This window comes from Protomyctophum parallelum (genome assembly GCF_964188405.1).
Source record: "Protomyctophum parallelum genome assembly, chromosome: 3".
NCBI classification, from domain to species: domain Eukaryota; kingdom Metazoa; phylum Chordata; class Actinopteri; order Myctophiformes; family Myctophidae; genus Protomyctophum; species Protomyctophum parallelum.
In genome coordinates, this window is record NC_139698.1 from 11,521,381 (window position 1) to 11,539,835 (window position 18,455).

An 18,455-nucleotide genomic window follows, 5' to 3' on the forward strand; every position below is an offset into this window, starting at 1 on the left:
GCCTCACAACGCCACGACGCACAGACCGCCTCACAACGCCACGACTCACAGACCGCCTCACAACGCCACGACTCACGGACCGCCTCACAACGCCACGACGCACAGACCGCCTCACAACGCCACGACTCACGGACCGCCTCACAACGCCACGACGCACAGACCGCCTCACAACGCCACGACGCACAGACCGCCTCACAACGCCACGACGCACAGACCGCCTCACGGAACCTAGCGCCGCACAGCCCTGTCCGCCAACCTCAATCTGCCCTGCATTACACACGCCAAACATTCTAACAATCATCTTAATTAAATCACATGTCACCAGTGTCACCTGTGAAATGCATGTTGGGACGGACACAGATTAATACTGGGACACACTTTTCCGCGCAACAGACCCACACAGGTAAACAATTCCCCACATTACCCACACTGAACATCATTTGCTGTTCATATATTCAGAACGGGTAAGGACTAGTCTTAATAAATAAGCATAAACAAACTGCATCACAAGAACAAAAGTATTTGTTGAGAAATATATATTTTATATTTACAGATGAACGACTAAAGAGAGACAAACATATAGCGGTAAAGGTCTATTTCCTGGTGATTTGCTCTGATGGATGGAGAGATAGAGGTTTCCCCCTTTTAACCCAGGGGGAGAAATGTGAAATACAACTATCTAAAGATTATTGTGAAAAGATGTGAACATTGATTTTTGGTATCATACATTTTAGCCCGATATGGCTACTTGATACCTCATATATTAAAATTGGCTTAAGGGAGGACCGGCCGACCGGTGGCACGCGGGCATCGTCACGGTAATGTGACTATGACTCAGACCTGACCATATAAGGACTTAATGCAGCTACAACCATATATGGAGTGTGTTGTCTAACCTCAATGTCTCGTCATGGCAAGAGGCGGCAAACAAATCAGTCAACTCCATATACAGCATGGGGACAAAAAGGCCCATGCTCATATTTGGGAATAAAAGGGACAAGCCCGAACCACTAGCTCAGAACGTTTCATTGAAATCTTTGACCATTTTTCAAACATTTCCGCCTATAATGACATGCCCAAAATAGAGACGTCAGGTTGTAAGTGGTTACGGCCCCGGGCAATGGAGCTGTTCATGGACCAGGCTTCTAATCAAAGCCAATCGCACGCACGCACGCACACACACACACACACACACACACACACACACACACACACACACACACACACACACACACACACACACACACACACACACACACACACACACACACACACACACACACGTCCCACTTAGTTACCCCTAGCCCCCTGCAGCATGCATTAAAGCCTTAAGCTCTGTTCCCTAGCAGTCAGCATGGAAAGCCAGTCTATCATGATTGCCAATATCCTGGATGGATGTGTGGTTCAAATATCACAACTCATCCAGTGCCCGGTACGATGTGCCACTGGAGGGCTTTCTTTCATTTTCCTTTTTTTTTTTACAATCCCAGTTGCAATTTCTGTTTTATTTCCTTCCTAGTGTTGAGACAGTGCTAAATACCGCCTTGTCATATTTGATTAAGGCTGGAAGTTTATGGACAGTTCGGTTATACTTGTCCTTAATGTCGTTCATTGCTTTAAGGTGAATTGTGTGAAGTCAGTGGGCAGTGGTGGAGAGTAACTAAGTACAATTACATTGTACATTTTGAGTATTGTTGCTTTTTTGGGGGGTTAGGGATTGATGATTTAAAATAGAAATATTGTACTTTTGATTCCAGTGTATTTTTAGAAAGGGTACTTGCTACTCAAACTTACAAAAATAGGATATTATGAAGTAACAACTAAGGCTCTATGTCGAGTAGTCTATAGTGAAAATAGCCGATCTATATTATCACACCGCGTCACACTGCAAGTTGATTTCAAATAACAATCCATTGATATTAAAAAGAAAGATGTACTTTGTAAGTTCAGTTGTACTTTTGAATGCTTGTGTTTAAAATTATTATTTCTGAGAGCGCCGGGAAATACACCATACTGAGCTTGGTTGTTAACTTGTTATCACTGGCAAACTGGCAACCTTTCTTTCTCTCTCTCCCTCCCTCTTTCTCCAGCTACAGTACCTCTCTCTCTCCTTCTTTCTCTCTCTCGAGTCTCGCTGTATATAATCCTGTGCTTGTGGGTATTAATTCCATTGCACAACTAACCAGTGAAAAAGACCAGTTGCTTTTGGCCTTTGAGCTTTACCAAGGGACATTTAATCATCACAGCTTTAATAACCACACTTTCAGATTTGCCAGACAATGCAATAATAATAGACACACCAACCCCTCACTAGTCTGCTCCCAGAACACTACAACCAGACATGGAGCTCAATAGGGCTAGTTTGAGTGAATCTGAAGTCCAAGGCTGTCTGTGTGTGTGTATGCATCTGTGCATGGTGCACGCATACTGTACATGCGTGCCGTGCGTGTGCGTGTGCGTGTGCGTGTACACATGTGCGTGCGTGGGTGCGCCGCGTGCATGTGCTTGTGGAACTGGTGAGGCAGAATCGGGGTCAGATTCTTGATATCCTGTCTTCTCGGTTCCTTGGCGTGGAGAGGATCGCTGACACGCGTGTCGTCTCCGCTCTGCGTACGACGACATCCTGACTGACAGGAACAGCACCTCTGCTGCGCCCGGCTCAGTGTCGGCGCGCGGGACGAGACGGGACGAGACGGGACGAGCGCCCAAGTGGAAAGGAACGGAGCGGAGCGGAGGAGGAGGGAGCGCAGCCGGGTGCGCATGCAGGGAGACATGGCAGCCCCGTGGCCTTTGCCCGCGAACCCCTTCTGCCATCCGCAGTTCCACACGACACGGCTGGGTGGCAGCGACCACGCCAAAGCTTCCGTGTCGGGGCCAAAAACCTGTGGCCTAGAGAGTAGGTTGTTGGGCTCGGCTCCACTCGTTGCAGCTTGGAGAGGAAAGGATGGAAAAAACGGGGGCTTGTTTTCCCCTCTCGTCGTGCCAGGCCTTTCTTTTTTCTTTTTTTTTTCTTTTTTTTTTTTCAGCGCGGACACTCCCGCTGTGCGACATCAGGTCTGGTTAGCATTCTGCAGCAAAGAGAGGCTCTGTTTGCGGGCCGACGCGCAGTTTGACAACCTGCCACCGGCCCCAGATAACATGAAAGACCCATTCCGGGACACGCATTCGTTTTCATCAGTCTTTGGGAACGGTGATTTAACACTCTTTCGCAATGAATATTCACGCAAATATATCAAGTGATTACATATGGCACTGTCACTCCGCTGAGGCGCAGTGTGTGACTGAATCTGACAGGAAGCTTTGAATGTCCATGATACAAAAAAACAAAAAAAAGAACGGGTTCTCCATCCAGACCACAGCAGAGGGACCGGCTCCTGCCAAGCATGTGCGATTAGATCACGAGCGACACTCGGTGACTCATTGCTAAACTTCAGATGCACTTGACTAGGAAACCACACAATGACAAAACACATGCGTGAAAGTGGGGGGAAAAAAAGAGAAAGTGTTACAGCGATATATATGCTGGACGCGATGCTGATTCCGTGGCTTCAGAAGGGGTGACCCCCGGCCACTGTATTGGGAGGCTTTGAGATTCCTCTCGTAGCACAAACATAGATTTTCCACAATATTACTCGCGCTCCAGATCCTGGCCAGAGAGATAATGACGATAATGCGTTTAAGTCTCAGGAACATCGGTGCCTTCTGTGGGATCCGATGACCTCATTATTTCTCATTAGTCTCCCAGAGGCACCTCGTTGACGACTTTTAAGGTGGTCCAGAGGTTAATCTCATAGGGAGGATGAGCCTCCCCCCCCCCCATATCTGTGTGTGGAGCCTCTGGCCGCCGGACAAGCTCCCCTGCCCGCTTGCTGACTCAGCCAGCCGGGCTATAGCTGGTTATTGGAGTGGCCAGATCCCACAACGTCCAACCTGCCCCCTCACAGATAGCGTCCATACGGCCCTATAGATAGCGTGCGGCCTGATAATCTGACTGACAGGGATGGATGTCTGTCATGAAGTTCCCTTCTGACCCACCTCTCTCTCACCCTGATGCCCTTTGACCTTGAAGGCCTTACCACCCAAGATTCCAACTCCTATGCAGTTTAACACATGAACCTAGTTTGAGTCCCTATTATGGGCGTATCACAATAAAAATGAACATTTGTTAATAAAAGGAAACATGTTGTGACAATCTATAAGCTCACAAACCCGTCGCTTTTGCGATGCACTGTGAGCTTGTAGATCGGCAATTTCTTTGCTATTTGATGTACAATGAAGTGTATAAAGGGTATACGTGGTTAACTGACTTGTCATCTGAGTCATCAGATGTGGTGTCAGCGAGTTATGGCATAATGTTGTGGCACTTCTTGTAAAATGAATCGTCCTTTCACCATCCTAGTGTGTCAAGTATTGACATCACAAAGTTTCAATCAGAATAGTGTAAGCTGAACACGAGCAGCGCTTGCAAGGATACTTAGCACATCTGGGCTGTTCCTATTTGTTGTCAATATCTTAAGGTTGCACAACAAGCCAGTGCTTGAGAGTGCTGCCAGATGTTCTAGAGCCCCCCACCCTCTCTCTTCTCCTTTTCTTCCCCTTTTCTTTTTTTGTCTGTGAGCTAAAAGTCACTCAGGTGATGACAGGCCTGGGAAGTGTGAGGGGCAGAAGAGAGCTTTGGTGCTTTCCAATTAGCTCTGTGATTTATTAGCGAGCTCTCTGTCTTGGTTGCTTTGCCGCATCTCCAAACCGAGCCCTGCGGAGATCCAGTTTCAACGTCAGGGCACACAGGAGGTAGAAGGCAGCGTTTCTACAGCTAGGGGAGGCAAAGCGCATCCTGCCTTTGTGTGGCCTTACCTCCCCTAATCTTACACATTCCATGCTAAGATCTCCATACAGCGCTGTGTAACCCTACCAGCAAACCATGTTTATCAAACACAAGATAAGTGTGTGAGATATGATGGAGCAGAGTATAGAGTTAGTGTGTCAAGGAGATGGCGTGAGTGTCTATACACAGTGTGTTGAATGCAGTTAGTTTTCTATCCGCTTATTCCAGTGGAATTGATTTATTTCTGTTCTAGCTCATTAACGTTAATAATCCTTAATTAGGAGTTTGAATACTTTTTCATCTACGGTTCATATACGGTTTCATCTTTGGTACATGTACCTGTCTACAAGAGCCAAATATCTGGACATGAACAGTGAAATCTCCAGCCATATCAGATTAGTGGGCTCTGTGAGTGTGCGTGTGTGTGTGTGTGTGTGTGTGTGTGTGTGTGTGTATCCGTGGTGGGTTTGTTTAGACTGGTCGGGAGCAGCGTGAGACCAGAGTGAGTGGGCAGAGGCCATACTTTAGGGTTCAAAGTGATGTGGGGAAGGACCCCCTCGTTTTGGAGGAATGTGGAGGAGGAGGCCTGATGGTTAGCTGGAGATGGTGTAATTAAGGGGCGTGATTGTGAGAACGTTCCCTTCCCTGCACAGCACAATTCTCAGTGTTAATTTAACTTCGAAAAGCGTGCAAATGGAACCAAATCGACCCACAATAATGGTCCATTTGACTGTGCAGGCCCTGCAACGTTCATAGATAAAAAAGGGCATCCCTCTGCCTCCGTTGCTGTCACTTGTGGTAAATCACTGTGAAGTTTGTTGCGCGTGCGGCGCGGCACGCGCACACTTATGCGCGGTTAGGCTCCCCTGTTCAAAGACACAGTCGCAGGGCCAGCTGCCGCCCTACCTGGGAAGCCCTAGTCTATAGGGCTGAGGGAGATGGCGGTTGTCGGTTATAGATTGTGGTTACCCAACACTGGAAGCCTATTGGGCAATCAGTGTCGCTAACAGCTTCTAAGGAGCGTCATAAATCAGACAGCTCTGGGAGGCTCCTTTTAATCATTCGGGCCAGAGCGTCGCCCCGTTGGTGTGGCTCGTGTAATTTAGTCCCTGCCTTGACGTGCTATTTGCAGAGTTACAGCTTGATGACACATCAGGCTTGCCCCGCAGCGGGCCGCTGTGTGTCATGCGCACTCGCAGGGTGGGGCCGTGGGAGTGATAACGATCGAAGAGCATTGGTCGATCTGCAAGCTCACGGCACGTCGCGGATGCAACACGTTGTGAGCTTGTAGATCTGCTGTTTGCGGCGTGTGTGACACTGTCGTATATATGACAGAACATAAATCAGGCTTAAGTGTGCCGTGGCGTTCCTCAATAAATGCACCGGTATCTGTTTGGCAGAGGAGAACATTCGGGAGTGTGTTTTTCCTCTCCCAACACCCTGTCCGCCCCGCCGTTTCCCATTTCAAATCGGGGTCAGAATGATTCTGTCTATTCTCAACGTTCTTGTGCACTCGCCAACTTGGATCGATTTAGCAGAATGTCATCGCAAAGGACGCCAAAGTTCAGAGATGTACAGGGATTAATATGACAGCGCAATGCGATCGATCGCATTTTTGTAAAGGTTGCAATGGGACCGGTTCTTAACAGTCGCGGAAAACCATGTGTAAAATAAAATAAACTAACATGTGAACTCATGGTGCTGTAGACTCTACAGCACCATGAGTTCCCATGTTCGTTTTTTATTTCTACAGTGTAGAGGATGTGTAGACTGTTGAATGTCAGAAGAATTTGTTTTCCTGCCCGCGTTGAAAGGGGTCAGCGTGAGGTAATCCTTCACCAACCAACCCTCTGTTGTGATTTCACACTGTTCATCGGTTCCCTCTGAACATGTACAAGACTCACACACAACACACAGAAAAAAAAGAGAGAATGTCTGTCAGGCAAAACAAGTTTGCTGAAATGCTGTGGAGCCCGGAGAGACATGATTCACAGGGCATCAATGACTCTTTCTGTTTTTTGGGGGGGGGGGGGTGTGTGTGTGTGTGTGTGTGTGTGGGGGGGGGGGGGGTGTATAATCCTTTCAAGAACCCCTTCCCCAAACCTCTTAGCTCTCGATCAACTCCAGATGAGACGGGTGTACTGTATGTATATTGTGCTGGATCTTGAACACTGATCATCCTCTCTCTCTCTCTCTCTCTCTCTCTCTCTCTCTCTCTCTCTCTCTCTCTCTCTTCCCTAGGGTGCAGGATAGAGAACTGCGAGTCCTGCTTCAGTAAAGATTTTTGCACCAAGTGCAAGTCAGGTTTTTACCTGCACAAAGGGCGCTGTTTTGACAAGTGTCCCGAGGGCTTCGCCCCGCTAGAAGACACTATGGAGTGTGGAGGTAGGTGCAACGATGCAGAACGTATCGAAATCAGGAGATAGACTGAAAACTTTGTCAGCTTTATAGAATCTTTAAAAGTGATATTCAGCCAGTCATGCAGTTTTACCTTTCTACGTAATTCAGTGCACAACTAAATCGTAAATAAGTAGTACGTACAGCACTATAGCTCCTCTGCAGTGATTGGAGGTGGTCTCAGACTCAAATCTAGACCCTGGTGCTGGCTAGGACTAGGGGGGGACGGGGGGGGACGGACGATACAGGTACCTCATGACACGATATCTGAGGCGATATTAGGCCCTCAATAACGATAATGTCACGATATTCCATATATTGCGATATACAATATATTGTAAGAGATTTCATCAATGATATATCACGATATCTGTAACTGAAAAGGCTAAAATCCGGAATGACTGTATATATTTATTCCAAAATCTTACAAGATTATTTGTGTCACAAACTGGCCAATAAATGAATCTTGCCTCCTCCAAACAGTAAAACACTGACTGTAACTTTGCAACTTGTCCCCAACTTGTCTGTGCACAACAATTTGTGCACTAACTATTAACTAACTAATGACTAAAATATGTAGTGAAAATGTAATTGACAAGAAACAAATAAAATAAGATGGACACATTAAAGTGCTGAGCATAGCATGCAACGAACCTGGACTGATTTCAGGTTTTCATCACCAACTTGTTTTATGTATTGTAAAAGTTGGGCCCATTTTAATTCATCAACGATATATCACGATATCTGTAACATTGTATTGATTATTTATCACGGGAGGGCATATAGCTTTAGTGGTAAAAATATCTCCCTTGTTCAAATCTCAGGACATGAACGTTATGGATTGCAGCTTTAATTAAACGAAAGTGTTAAAAAGTGTGTCAGCCTTGTTGTTTCTCCTCCCCGAAGAAACACAGACCTCACACATCCTATAGCTCTTTTCACACTGCAGTAAAGCTCAGCCTAGGGTCTCCGGGTCACCCACCCCCCTATCCCCAGGTGGCTGCTCTGCTGCAGTTTCCCTGACGCCTCTTCTCCCTCTCCTCTCTCTCTCTCTCTCTCTCTCTCTCTCTCTCTCTCTCTCTCTCTCTCTCTCTCTCTCTCCCCCCCCCCCCGTCGCCACAGAGGGCTGTGAGGTGGGCTCGTGGAGCGAGTGGGGCACCTGCACCAGGAGGAACAAAACGTGTGGCTTCAAGTGGGGTCTGGAGACCCGGACGCGGCACATCGTAAAGAAGCCCCCCAAGGACACGATACCCTGTCCCACCATCGCCGAGTCCCGGAGGTGCAAAATGGCCATGAGGCACTGCAGGAGAGGTAGGAAGAGCCCCTCCTCCTATTTTCAGCTATTGGTGTATGTTCTTCGTCCTACACAAACATTAACCCATTTTGACCTGGGATCAGATTCTAAAAATGTCTTCTAAATCCTGACGGTTTTCTGAAAAAGCTATGTTTCTATGTCAGTCGTTCTTCGATTTTTCGAAAATAGCAGACCTACAAGCTCGTTCGAGCAAATAGGCATACTGTAGTGTCTATTTTCCGTCATGATGATGTACGATGATAAAGAACGCCCCTCACTTCACGCGGGAGTGATCTTTATACATGCATCCACACATACAGGAGTAAAGTGTCTTCTCTATAGCAACCAGTCCCTTTGCTGAGTGGGTAGAGAGAGAGGCTGTCTGGGAATCAAGACCCATTTTGCTCATTATATATATAGCCATCTGAGTAGTCATGATCAGCTGGGTCAAACTGTGAAAGCTATTTTCCCGATGGGAGTAAGTATATATGCCAACCCCCTCTACTCTTAGTAACGCACCTGCCCCATGTCAGACATGGAGCTCCTCTCCCCTACCCCCACACTGACCCACACCGCACGGCATACGTGCCCCTTAAACACAAGCCGGCCACTTTTATCCATCAGACCGCTCTCCAGGGGCACAGTGGCGTTTTCATGGATGAAATATAGCAGTGTTTTTCCATGGCGGGTGTTTTTCAAGCCAAAGTTTTCCCGGGGTATATTTTTCTATCTCCTCTCCTCACCTCACCTCAGTGGAATTCTTCACCGTACGAACTGCAGGTTTCCTCAATGGCCGCCTCTGTTTCCTCCCGTCAATTTGAAAGTTATTTGCGGTACACGCAGCATGTATGTCGGGCCGTTAAGCGAGACGTCCCGAATATGGAAATATTTTTTGTGTAAATACAGCTAGAGAAATATTTTTTCATAAGGCAATCCATTTCTCCTCTGATGATCCAAACACACCATTTAGGGGTGATGGCTTCGTTCCGTAGTGCTTTTTGACATGCCGTCCTTTTCCTTGAACACTCTTTTTACTCCCCTCATAAACGTTGGATTAGCAAAACAGGCCCACTGTTTGAAATATTTTAATTTGCCAAATGAGGAAGCAATTACACTGGCAGATGTCCTTCGACCTCTCTGAGAAAAAAAGAAGAGGGCTCGAAAAGACCTTTGAAAAAGAGCAACAACATTGTTTTACAGAAGGAGGAAAAATGTTCAAACCTTGAGGATTTTCCTCCATTTTCTTGGCCATGCGTGTTGAATCGGAGTGTCATTTAGTGAGGTGGTGAGAGAGTAAATAAACTTGAAATAAGCCATGATAGCGTCTCATGTTTCAGCAGGACACTGACAGTGTACTGCACTCCTGGTTGGAAACTGTGATTCTATGGCACATTCAGCCCCCTAAAACCCCTGTCCTGTTCCCTTGTCAGGGTAATTCTGTCTTACCCCCCTCCCTCCTCTCAACACCCCTCCTTCCCGAATTTGATGTGCCTGCTTGACCTTTTCCATGAAATTTTACGGTCGTCTTTAATTAAAATCTGGCGTTGTTTCGCATGGTTACTGGCACCAATTATCTCCAGCATGAGGTCAGTCATGGGGAATTATTGTGAAGTCTTAATTGAATGCATAGCAGAGCCGCTCTTCCGCCAGCCTTTAGAAACGGCCTGTGGACTCCCCGTGTCCACACCTTGCTTATAGCTCCTGGTGCCGTTGTTATTGTAAAGCTCTTAGTCCCGTCTCGCCATGGTTCCCGGTCCAAACGGCTGCCTTATATAGTGTCTTTGTGGAAGATCTCAGCTGTAAAAGCTGTGTGTAAAGTGTCGGTGTGCATGCAAGCGAGCCCCCTCCATGCTTAGGACTCTCAAAGGCTTATGAAGTGCGGTGGTGGCCTATTTAATAAAGTTAGGTTTTATACTTAAAGCAAGAACTGTAAACTCCCCGTGCTGCTCAATCCAGCTGCAAAAAAAAAAAAAAAAAAAAAACCTGCCCAGCGAAGGGCTGTGAAATGCTACACTCGTCCATGTCAAGCTGTTTAAATAAATACAATGTAAAAATGTAAGCCATTTAAATTGAGCAGAATAAGAGGGGCCAAGAAACCGAGAAGAAACACTCCATAGATCCAGTGCAGCTATAGTCGCATGGGAGTCAGGCTGACTGACATTGTAAAATAATCACTTCCCGCGAGTGATAACAAAGCAATCCAATGAGAGGACAAGCTGCCTTTTTTGGAATGCAGGTGACCAGGAAGTGGTCAAAAGCCTGCGGATGAAAATCAAGAGGTTCATGGAAGGGCCTCATTATGGCGGGGTTCACGGTGAAATACCTCGCTGGATGGCCTTTTAAATTACTACAGATTCCTGGGATCCTTGCAAGGCCAGTGGCCCCAGCGCTATCTAATATAGACGGCTTTGAAACTTTAATAGAATACATTTTCAGGAGACAAATAGGATTATCATTAGTCTAAAAACACAAGGCATGTTTTTATTAAAGTCAATTTGATAGAATACATTTCCCAAGGAATGCGTGTTTTGAATCTAACATGTAGCTTTGTCTGCGTCCACTGAAACGCGAGCCTCTTTTTTTCAAGCCCATGCAGCAGATCCTGCTGGACACCAGACACCATGTATTTGGGATAAGTATTGGATTATGTAACTGCAGACCGTAAAGATTGCTATGGATTAAACGGATACAGGAAATAAGGGAAAGAAATCGGGTGAGGAAGAGAAAAAAAAAAGAAAGAAAAAAAAAGAAAAAAACGCCATGGTTCGTAGAGACACTATTTATGGCAATGTCTATCTAATCACCCCCGGCTTGCATTTCTATGTATTTAAATGACACCAGAGGTCACGCAGAGATCCCTCCTGTCTCCCAGCTTAACCCTGACGCACACAGGGCAACGTACATGATCTTTCTCCTCCGCTGTCTGTCTGCCAAGAGAAGACATAATCCCCCACGATAAAAAATTTACATGAAGCGAGAGCATAAAGCCCAGATCACGTCACATATAAAGAAAGCATGGCGTTTTTCACAGTCAACGTGAAGGACGACTGTGAGTCGCTTAGACACCGTGTCTGATGCGTTTCAACTTGTGCAACTTGTCGATCGGCATAAACACAGCGTATCCCGTTCCCACTGCTGGGATTCATTTGCTGTTCTCGGGGCCGGTGTTGACATAAGCGCCGTATTCTGATAACACACACCGCGAGCTCACGGTCTCTGGAGGGATCAGGAAGTTGGGGGTTGGCTGTTCTCGTTGCCTCCGCTGTGGAGCTGGCATGGACGCCAGGCATGTGTTGTCCCTTGGGGCAGGTAAAATGCTGTTAAACTATAAGCTATGAAGAGGCTTTATTAATAGCCGCGCCAACATTATCAGCATTGACAGACTGAGGGGAAGAGGAGGGGAGAGGAGAGGAGAGCAGGAGGAGAGGAGAGTGATAACACACACTAGTGTGTACTAGACCACCAGCTTGTTCAATATTGATGCCATTAAGCCTTTGTCCCTATGGAGACTTCCCAGCAGCCCCTGTCATCAGATTCACTGGTGTATAAACAGACATGTGACAAGTTCCTCGCCTCCCCTCCCCTCCTGCTCGCCTCCTCTCTCTCTCTCTTTCTTCTCTTTTCCTTCTATCTCTCCTTCAGTACGCTGCGCTGCTCTCATGCCCATCTGGCTGCTTATCTCCTATAATCTCATATTTCAAATAAAATTAGATGGAAAGAAGTTATTTTCATCTCTTTCCCTCTCCGTCTTGTTTCATTACTGTCATCATCTTGCTGTCTCTTCTCTTTCTGTCTCCTCTCTCTCTCTCTCTCTCTCTCTCTCTCTCTCTCTCCCCCCCTCTCGCTCTCTCTCTTGCTCCATGCCACCCATACTCACTCACTCACTCACTCACTCACTCACTCACTCACTCACACAAAAATACTAATTCTTTATTTTCTTCAAAATTGGTGGAATTGTTGCTTAACAAAAGCTCACTACTCAACAACTGTTTTGCTATTCTTCATACCACGGAGTTTAGGGCTTACGGGTTTAGCAACTACTTACAACCTTAACATGGTGAAGCTCTCAAAAGTCCCACTTGATGTTATTGTAACGCCTTATTTGGGATTTAAAGCAGAGTGCAGGTCCAACACAAACACCCCGTTGAAACCCATCGGTTAATTTAGTGCTGGCCGCAAATTGGCTTTCCCAGATTCTCATGCAGCGGAAAAGAAAATCTCTCTGTTAGAACTGTGTTAAATTAACACTCCGTATTTTTTCTGTGTTGAAAGATGTAGAGAAATGTAAAAAAGGGTGTGTGTGTGTGTGTGTGTGTGTGTGTGTGTGTGTTTGTGTGTGTGCGTGCGTGTGCGTGTGCGTGGGCGTGGGCGTGGGCGTGGGCGTGTGCGTGTGTGTGTGTGTGTGTGTGTGTGAACGAGAGAAAGGGCGAGACAAGGGGAACAGAGAGTATAATGATTATCCGTGGTCATTGGATTATGTACCTGTGCTGGGAGAGCGCGAGGCCTGCGTGGGAGCATCGATCTCCCATGTGTGTAACCAGAGAAAGCCACTCTGCTGTAGAGCTCATCTGAGGCCAAGCTCTCCGTCCCATCATCAATCTTACACTTATCCGTCTCAGCAGCACAAGCCCAGGCCTTGAGCACTTGGCTGAAGCCGCCGCTAATGCCTCGTAATTACTCTGTGTGTGTGTGTGTGCGTCTGTGCGTGCGTGCGTGCATGCGTGCGTTCGCATGTGAAGAACGTGTATAGGTGTGGGGGTAATTTTGCGTGTGTTTGAGTTCTGTATGTTTGTGTTTGTCCACAGCATGGCGTGTTCGCCCCTATATAGTTTAGAAAAATACGGCTACCGGTTTAAACCCAAATTCTTTGTGGCTTGGAGAGCTGACATATAGACACAGCCAGCTCTTTAATGCTCTGGTGAGCTGACACCTGCATGACTGTCTGTCACGCCGAGAGGTCCAGGCTCGTGGTGTCCAGAGCCATGGAGTATAGACAGAGTTACGACAACTCCGTTCGTTCACCTCATGGGGCCAGTCCAATGGCGGGGGCTCTTCTACATAGACTTCTGTTGGCAAATAGGGACACCGGAAGGTTACGGAATGCAATTGGAGTCTATGGGCTCGAATCACGTGACCGGCCTGTTTTCTGCCTCCCCTCAATGTCGCAACTCTGTCTATACTGTATGGCTCTGGTGTGGTGTCTAGCCCGCGTACCGATCCCACCAGTCTGGAATCGGGGGGGCCTGAAATGATCCCAGATCTACCCATGCAGGATCCAACCGGGCCGGAGGATTGAGGGGATGTGGGCCAGGTTCCGTCTGAAGCCCCGTCTGGTTCTGTGGTGAACCCACCTCCTGGTCCTCTGCGCCTGGGAGCCATCTGCTCCGACAGGCCCCTTGTTCCTGTAAAATGATGCACAGAGAATGGTGATTGCCTCGAATCCAGTCTGGAGGGAACTCAACCACTCCATCTGACACACGCACGCACGTGCACACATGCACAGTCGCGCGTGTGCGCGCACACACATGTGTTGGCGAACGTGTGCACGCACTGTTCGTGACACCAACAAACTTTGGGTTTGGCTCCTTTACGTGTGTGTGTGTGTGGGGGGGGGGGGGGGGGGGGGTGAGAGAGAGAGAGAGAGAGAGGGGGGGGGGGGGGAGTGCGCAACACCAAACGTTGGTGTTTATGGCCATTGAGCCAAGAGGTTTAGGCTCTGGCATTGCTTGTTGTTCCCTTCTGAGCATCACAATTACACACTCAGCACGGATCACATCTGACGCTGGCCTGTGTTGGGCTTGAAAACGCCAACTGGATGTGTTTGCATCAGACACGGCCCTCTGCTCTTCTTCCATCACATGCAATTATTTTTCTTCTTCTTTCTAAGACAGTGGTTTTCAACCAGTGGTCCGTGGACCACCAGTAGTCCTCGAGGAGGTTCCAAGTGGTCCCCTGCTAAATGGATAGTTGGTTGGTAACTTTATGGTAACCAAATGAACCCTTATAGATCTTTAACTCTTGAGAGCGTAAAATGAAACCAAATGGTTTCAGTTTACGGTCTCAAGAGTTAAATTATTGTTAAACATCATCAGTTAATTTAGTCAACGTTCAACGTTTGCCTGTTATCTCTCCTATGGTACCACATCAATAGTAATAATAGGCCTACAGTGGGCTGTATTTTGCGTGTCTTAAGTACCAGGTCTTATTACCTAACTTGAGTAAACTAAAGACCTGGAGGCGTGATCAATGCCATTTTGGCCAAAGAGCATTGATCACGCCTCCAGGTCTTTAGTTTACTCAAGTTAGGTAATAAGACCTGGTACTTAAGACACGCAAAATACAGCCCTGTGTGTATATGGAATTGTGGGCAAAGTCTTATCGAACGACAACAAAATATTCTAAGTTTTGGATCTGAGAGGCAAAATCTCATCAAATGGTGGTCCGTGGCTCAAATGCCGAATAAATAATGGAACTTGATGTGAAAAAGGTTGAAAACCACTGCTCTAAGACATGGGCTTATCGTTGCAACTGGAAGATGCACCACCACCACCACCATGCCATATGAGGGATATGGCATGGTGGAACAGAGCGTTCTCTCCTGGTCTCCGCAGACGAGTTCATGGCAGAGCACGTCTTGAAGCCAAACTGTGAGCTAACACTGACTGCACTAGTCGTGCCACCGCTCTGAACACGAACCCAAAACCTCTCTGTAACAGACACTCGTAGTAGGACTGCTCTTTGATGTAAAGCTGCAGCCAAAGCCATAGAATAAGACAGAGTTATAGGACATTGAGGGGGCAGAAAACAGCCCGGTCACGTGGTTCATGTAACTCGCTTGTCACTATAAAGCCCATATAGACTCCAATGCATTCCGTAAACTTGGTTTGCGAGATGGCAACTCCTATATGAGTTCTGATTTCCGCCAGAGCGGAATGACGTACGGCTAGTGATTAGCGGCGATTCCTCTCGGCCTGGGTAATATCGCTGGACAATCCGGCTCAGTTCCTCCCGACCAGCGGGAGCGGAGCGAGGAGCGTTTTCCCAGGACAGAAGGAGAGGACTAATTGGCTTCTGCCCTGTCAAAGTGATTATATGAGGCCCCACACTGCAGCCTGTTGTGACTGGGGGAGCCGTGGCCTAATCTTCATTTAATAAGGCCACACCGTAGGGGCCGACTCAGTAGCCGCTAAGGGGCCTCCGAAGTAGTATGTCTCCCCAATACCTGACTGGACGGATGGATGGGTGGGCTTGGCCACGATCTGGACACTTTATTACGCTTCGTGCACATCCACCCCTCTTCACGAGCTGGTGACATGGTGTAGATAATGCATGTGGATATGACTATAAGATAGAATTCCACCCCTAAACTGTGGTAAAACAGATTTATTTTGGTAAAATGTGCAAATATAAACCTGTTGATTACTCTTTTGTAAAATAATGTGTGTACTAATAATCTATTGTACGAAATGACAGAGCTGCAAATGACAAAAACGGGGCTTTGGAGGTATTCATGTGCAGGCTATGCCGAGTCAGAATGAATGAGAGGTAATGGATAATGTGGACAGTGGAGGGGGGCAGGCACATCAACCTGTCATTGACTTGGCCAGGCCCTAAAGTTTACCCGGGGCCAATGGCAGTTATGGTCACCACTGCGGTCTCAGTCACAAATTAACACAACTTCTGTTTCGGCTATCCCCTGTCCTCGTAGATCCCTTCCACATATTCCGTTTGTTTTATGCTTCCCGTCCCCTAACCAGAACGAAAATTGATTGTCTAAGCTCACGTCTGGACAGGCAGTCAACACTTGCTTCAAAGTTCACGCCAACGGTCTGTGACAAAAACGCTTGGCTTTATTTTTCTGCCTCTCCTGCATTTTAACGGCGTTAAATCTTCCACCGGAGGAGAAAGTCATTACCAGTAGTCTCTGGGACGTCTCTGCCCTGGGTAACATTCCTTAACTTGGGGAGGGGGGAGATTGGAAGCTGGAAGTGGATTGGGGGGAGGGTAGGTCTGATTAACTCCCCACTAAGTGCCCCCGCTCCCTGACCAAAATAAATATGGCTGCTGTCATTTTGTCAGCAACTGTCTTCAGAGAGCAATATTTGAAACACCCCATGATCCCGCTGGCTTTTATATGGAGAATCCATCGTCATACCACAGGCATGAGCCATAAACATGTGGACGCCTTTCAAAGACCAGTGCGGGTGGGGGGGAAGGAGGGATGGAGGGGGTGGTGGGGGGGAGCAGGGGGCCAGCGCTGCTCGCTGGGCCTCCATACTCCACATTATTGTCATCTGGTCTTTTCTATAAGCAGGAAGAAAGAGGAGGAGTGTCAACTGAAGTTTTTTTTTTCTCTCTCTTCTCACTTCTTGGCCTGGTTTGAGTTGTGGTTTTTTGCTGAACTGCCTTTGGTAGACTCGTGTAGTCACATTAGATATGTCCGTCCTCCTATTTGTTTGGCTCGCTTTGTTGTGAATTGCACATAATCATAATAAGACGCGGTTCTGTTGTGAGCGAGCTATTAAATGCGCTCGTTTTGTTTTGGAATGTTTTTTTTTCTCGCAATTCTGACCTCGTTACTGTAACGCTTCGCGAGTGACGGCCTGAAATGTACGCTCATCATGGCCCTGCTGTCACACACATTGTCGCGAGCGACGCGTGACCTCGTGTAATACGCAGCGAGGCTCGGGGAGGAGAGGAGGGGGAGGGAAGGAAGGCTTCCGCCGTCATCGCCTTCCAGCGGGGAGGAAATGAGACATATGGACAAACATCAACAGCCCCATCAAAAACAGACTATACTGTACAAACAAACAAAGTGGCAGCAAACAGGAGGGGGTGTGTGTGTGTGTGTGTGGGGGGGGGGGGGGGACTGAATGGGGACGCAGTAGTGGAATGTTTATTCACGCTTCACAAAACACACACACACACACACATACATACATTCATTGTATAGTGAATGAGCCCTTGACACCGTCTGGGCTGTGAAGTTGGGTCCTCCACTGAAGGTTCACGACATTTGCCAGTTTCTTCTGGCCTTCTTATATATAGATTTTCTTTCTTTCTTTCTTTCTTTCTTTCTTTCTTTCTTTCTTTCTTTCTTTCTTTCCATGGGGATGTGAGAGGGAACAAAATAGGAGTGAGCCTGTTGTTGAGCCGTCTGGGTATTCCCACCTCACATTATTTAGATAGCCTTGAGCGTCTCGGAGGCCTCCATCGGATCCCCAGTGCGGCCCCACCGTGTGTCCGTGCTGCATCCCTGCCTCTCGGCGTGCATTCTCGTCTGCCAAACCTCCAGTCCAGCGCTACTGCCAGCTTTCCTACTGTGGGACGCACATGCTTTCGTCTCTGACTAGGATCTGTGCGGACATGCGTGCGCACACACACACACACACACACGTGCAGACACATGTACTCTATACATGGACGTGCAGATGCTTTCGCACAAACAAGAGTGCGAAAAGGCAAACACACGCTTATACGAACAATAAAACAGACCTCACAAGCAGAACAAGTCGCCGCATTTTTCTCCTATACTGTATTCCTCGTTTACATACTTGAGAGAGGGGTGTCGTGACACCCCTCTCTCACTCTGGCGTCACATTGACAGTGCATGCGGGCCCTGGTCGTGTGAGTGTCAATGTGCACGCCACACAGGAGGATGTGTTCGCGTGGCGCATATTGCTCAGAGCAGTGGTTCCCAAAGTGGGGTCCGGGGACCCCCCGGGGTCCTTGAGGGAGTTCCAGGGGGTTCCCAGCTAAATGACAGTTTGAAACCAAATGGACCCTTATGGGTCTGTAACTCTGAGAGTGTACAAATGGAACCAAATGGACCCTAACGGGTCAACGAGTTAAATTAACTTTGATTTTACCATATACATTGGGGTCCCAGAGATAGAATTGCCATGTCAAACCGGGGGTCCTTGAAATGAAACGGGTTGA

At 47.5% G+C, this 18,455-nt stretch overlaps 1 protein-coding gene across 1 annotated transcript in view; it reads left to right on the plus strand.

Moving 5' to 3' along the window:
* rspo2 (R-spondin 2) overlaps nucleotides 1-18,455 on the plus strand; it is a 66,994-nt gene that overhangs the window by 33,869 nt on the left and 14,670 nt on the right. Inside the window, exons 4-5 of the mRNA XM_083760527.1 lie at nucleotides 7,067-7,210; nucleotides 8,345-8,533. Coding sequence (XP_083616653.1) covers nucleotides 7,067-7,210; nucleotides 8,345-8,533 — 333 coding nt within the window. The remainder of the gene's footprint in view (nucleotides 1-7,066; nucleotides 7,211-8,344; nucleotides 8,534-18,455) is intronic.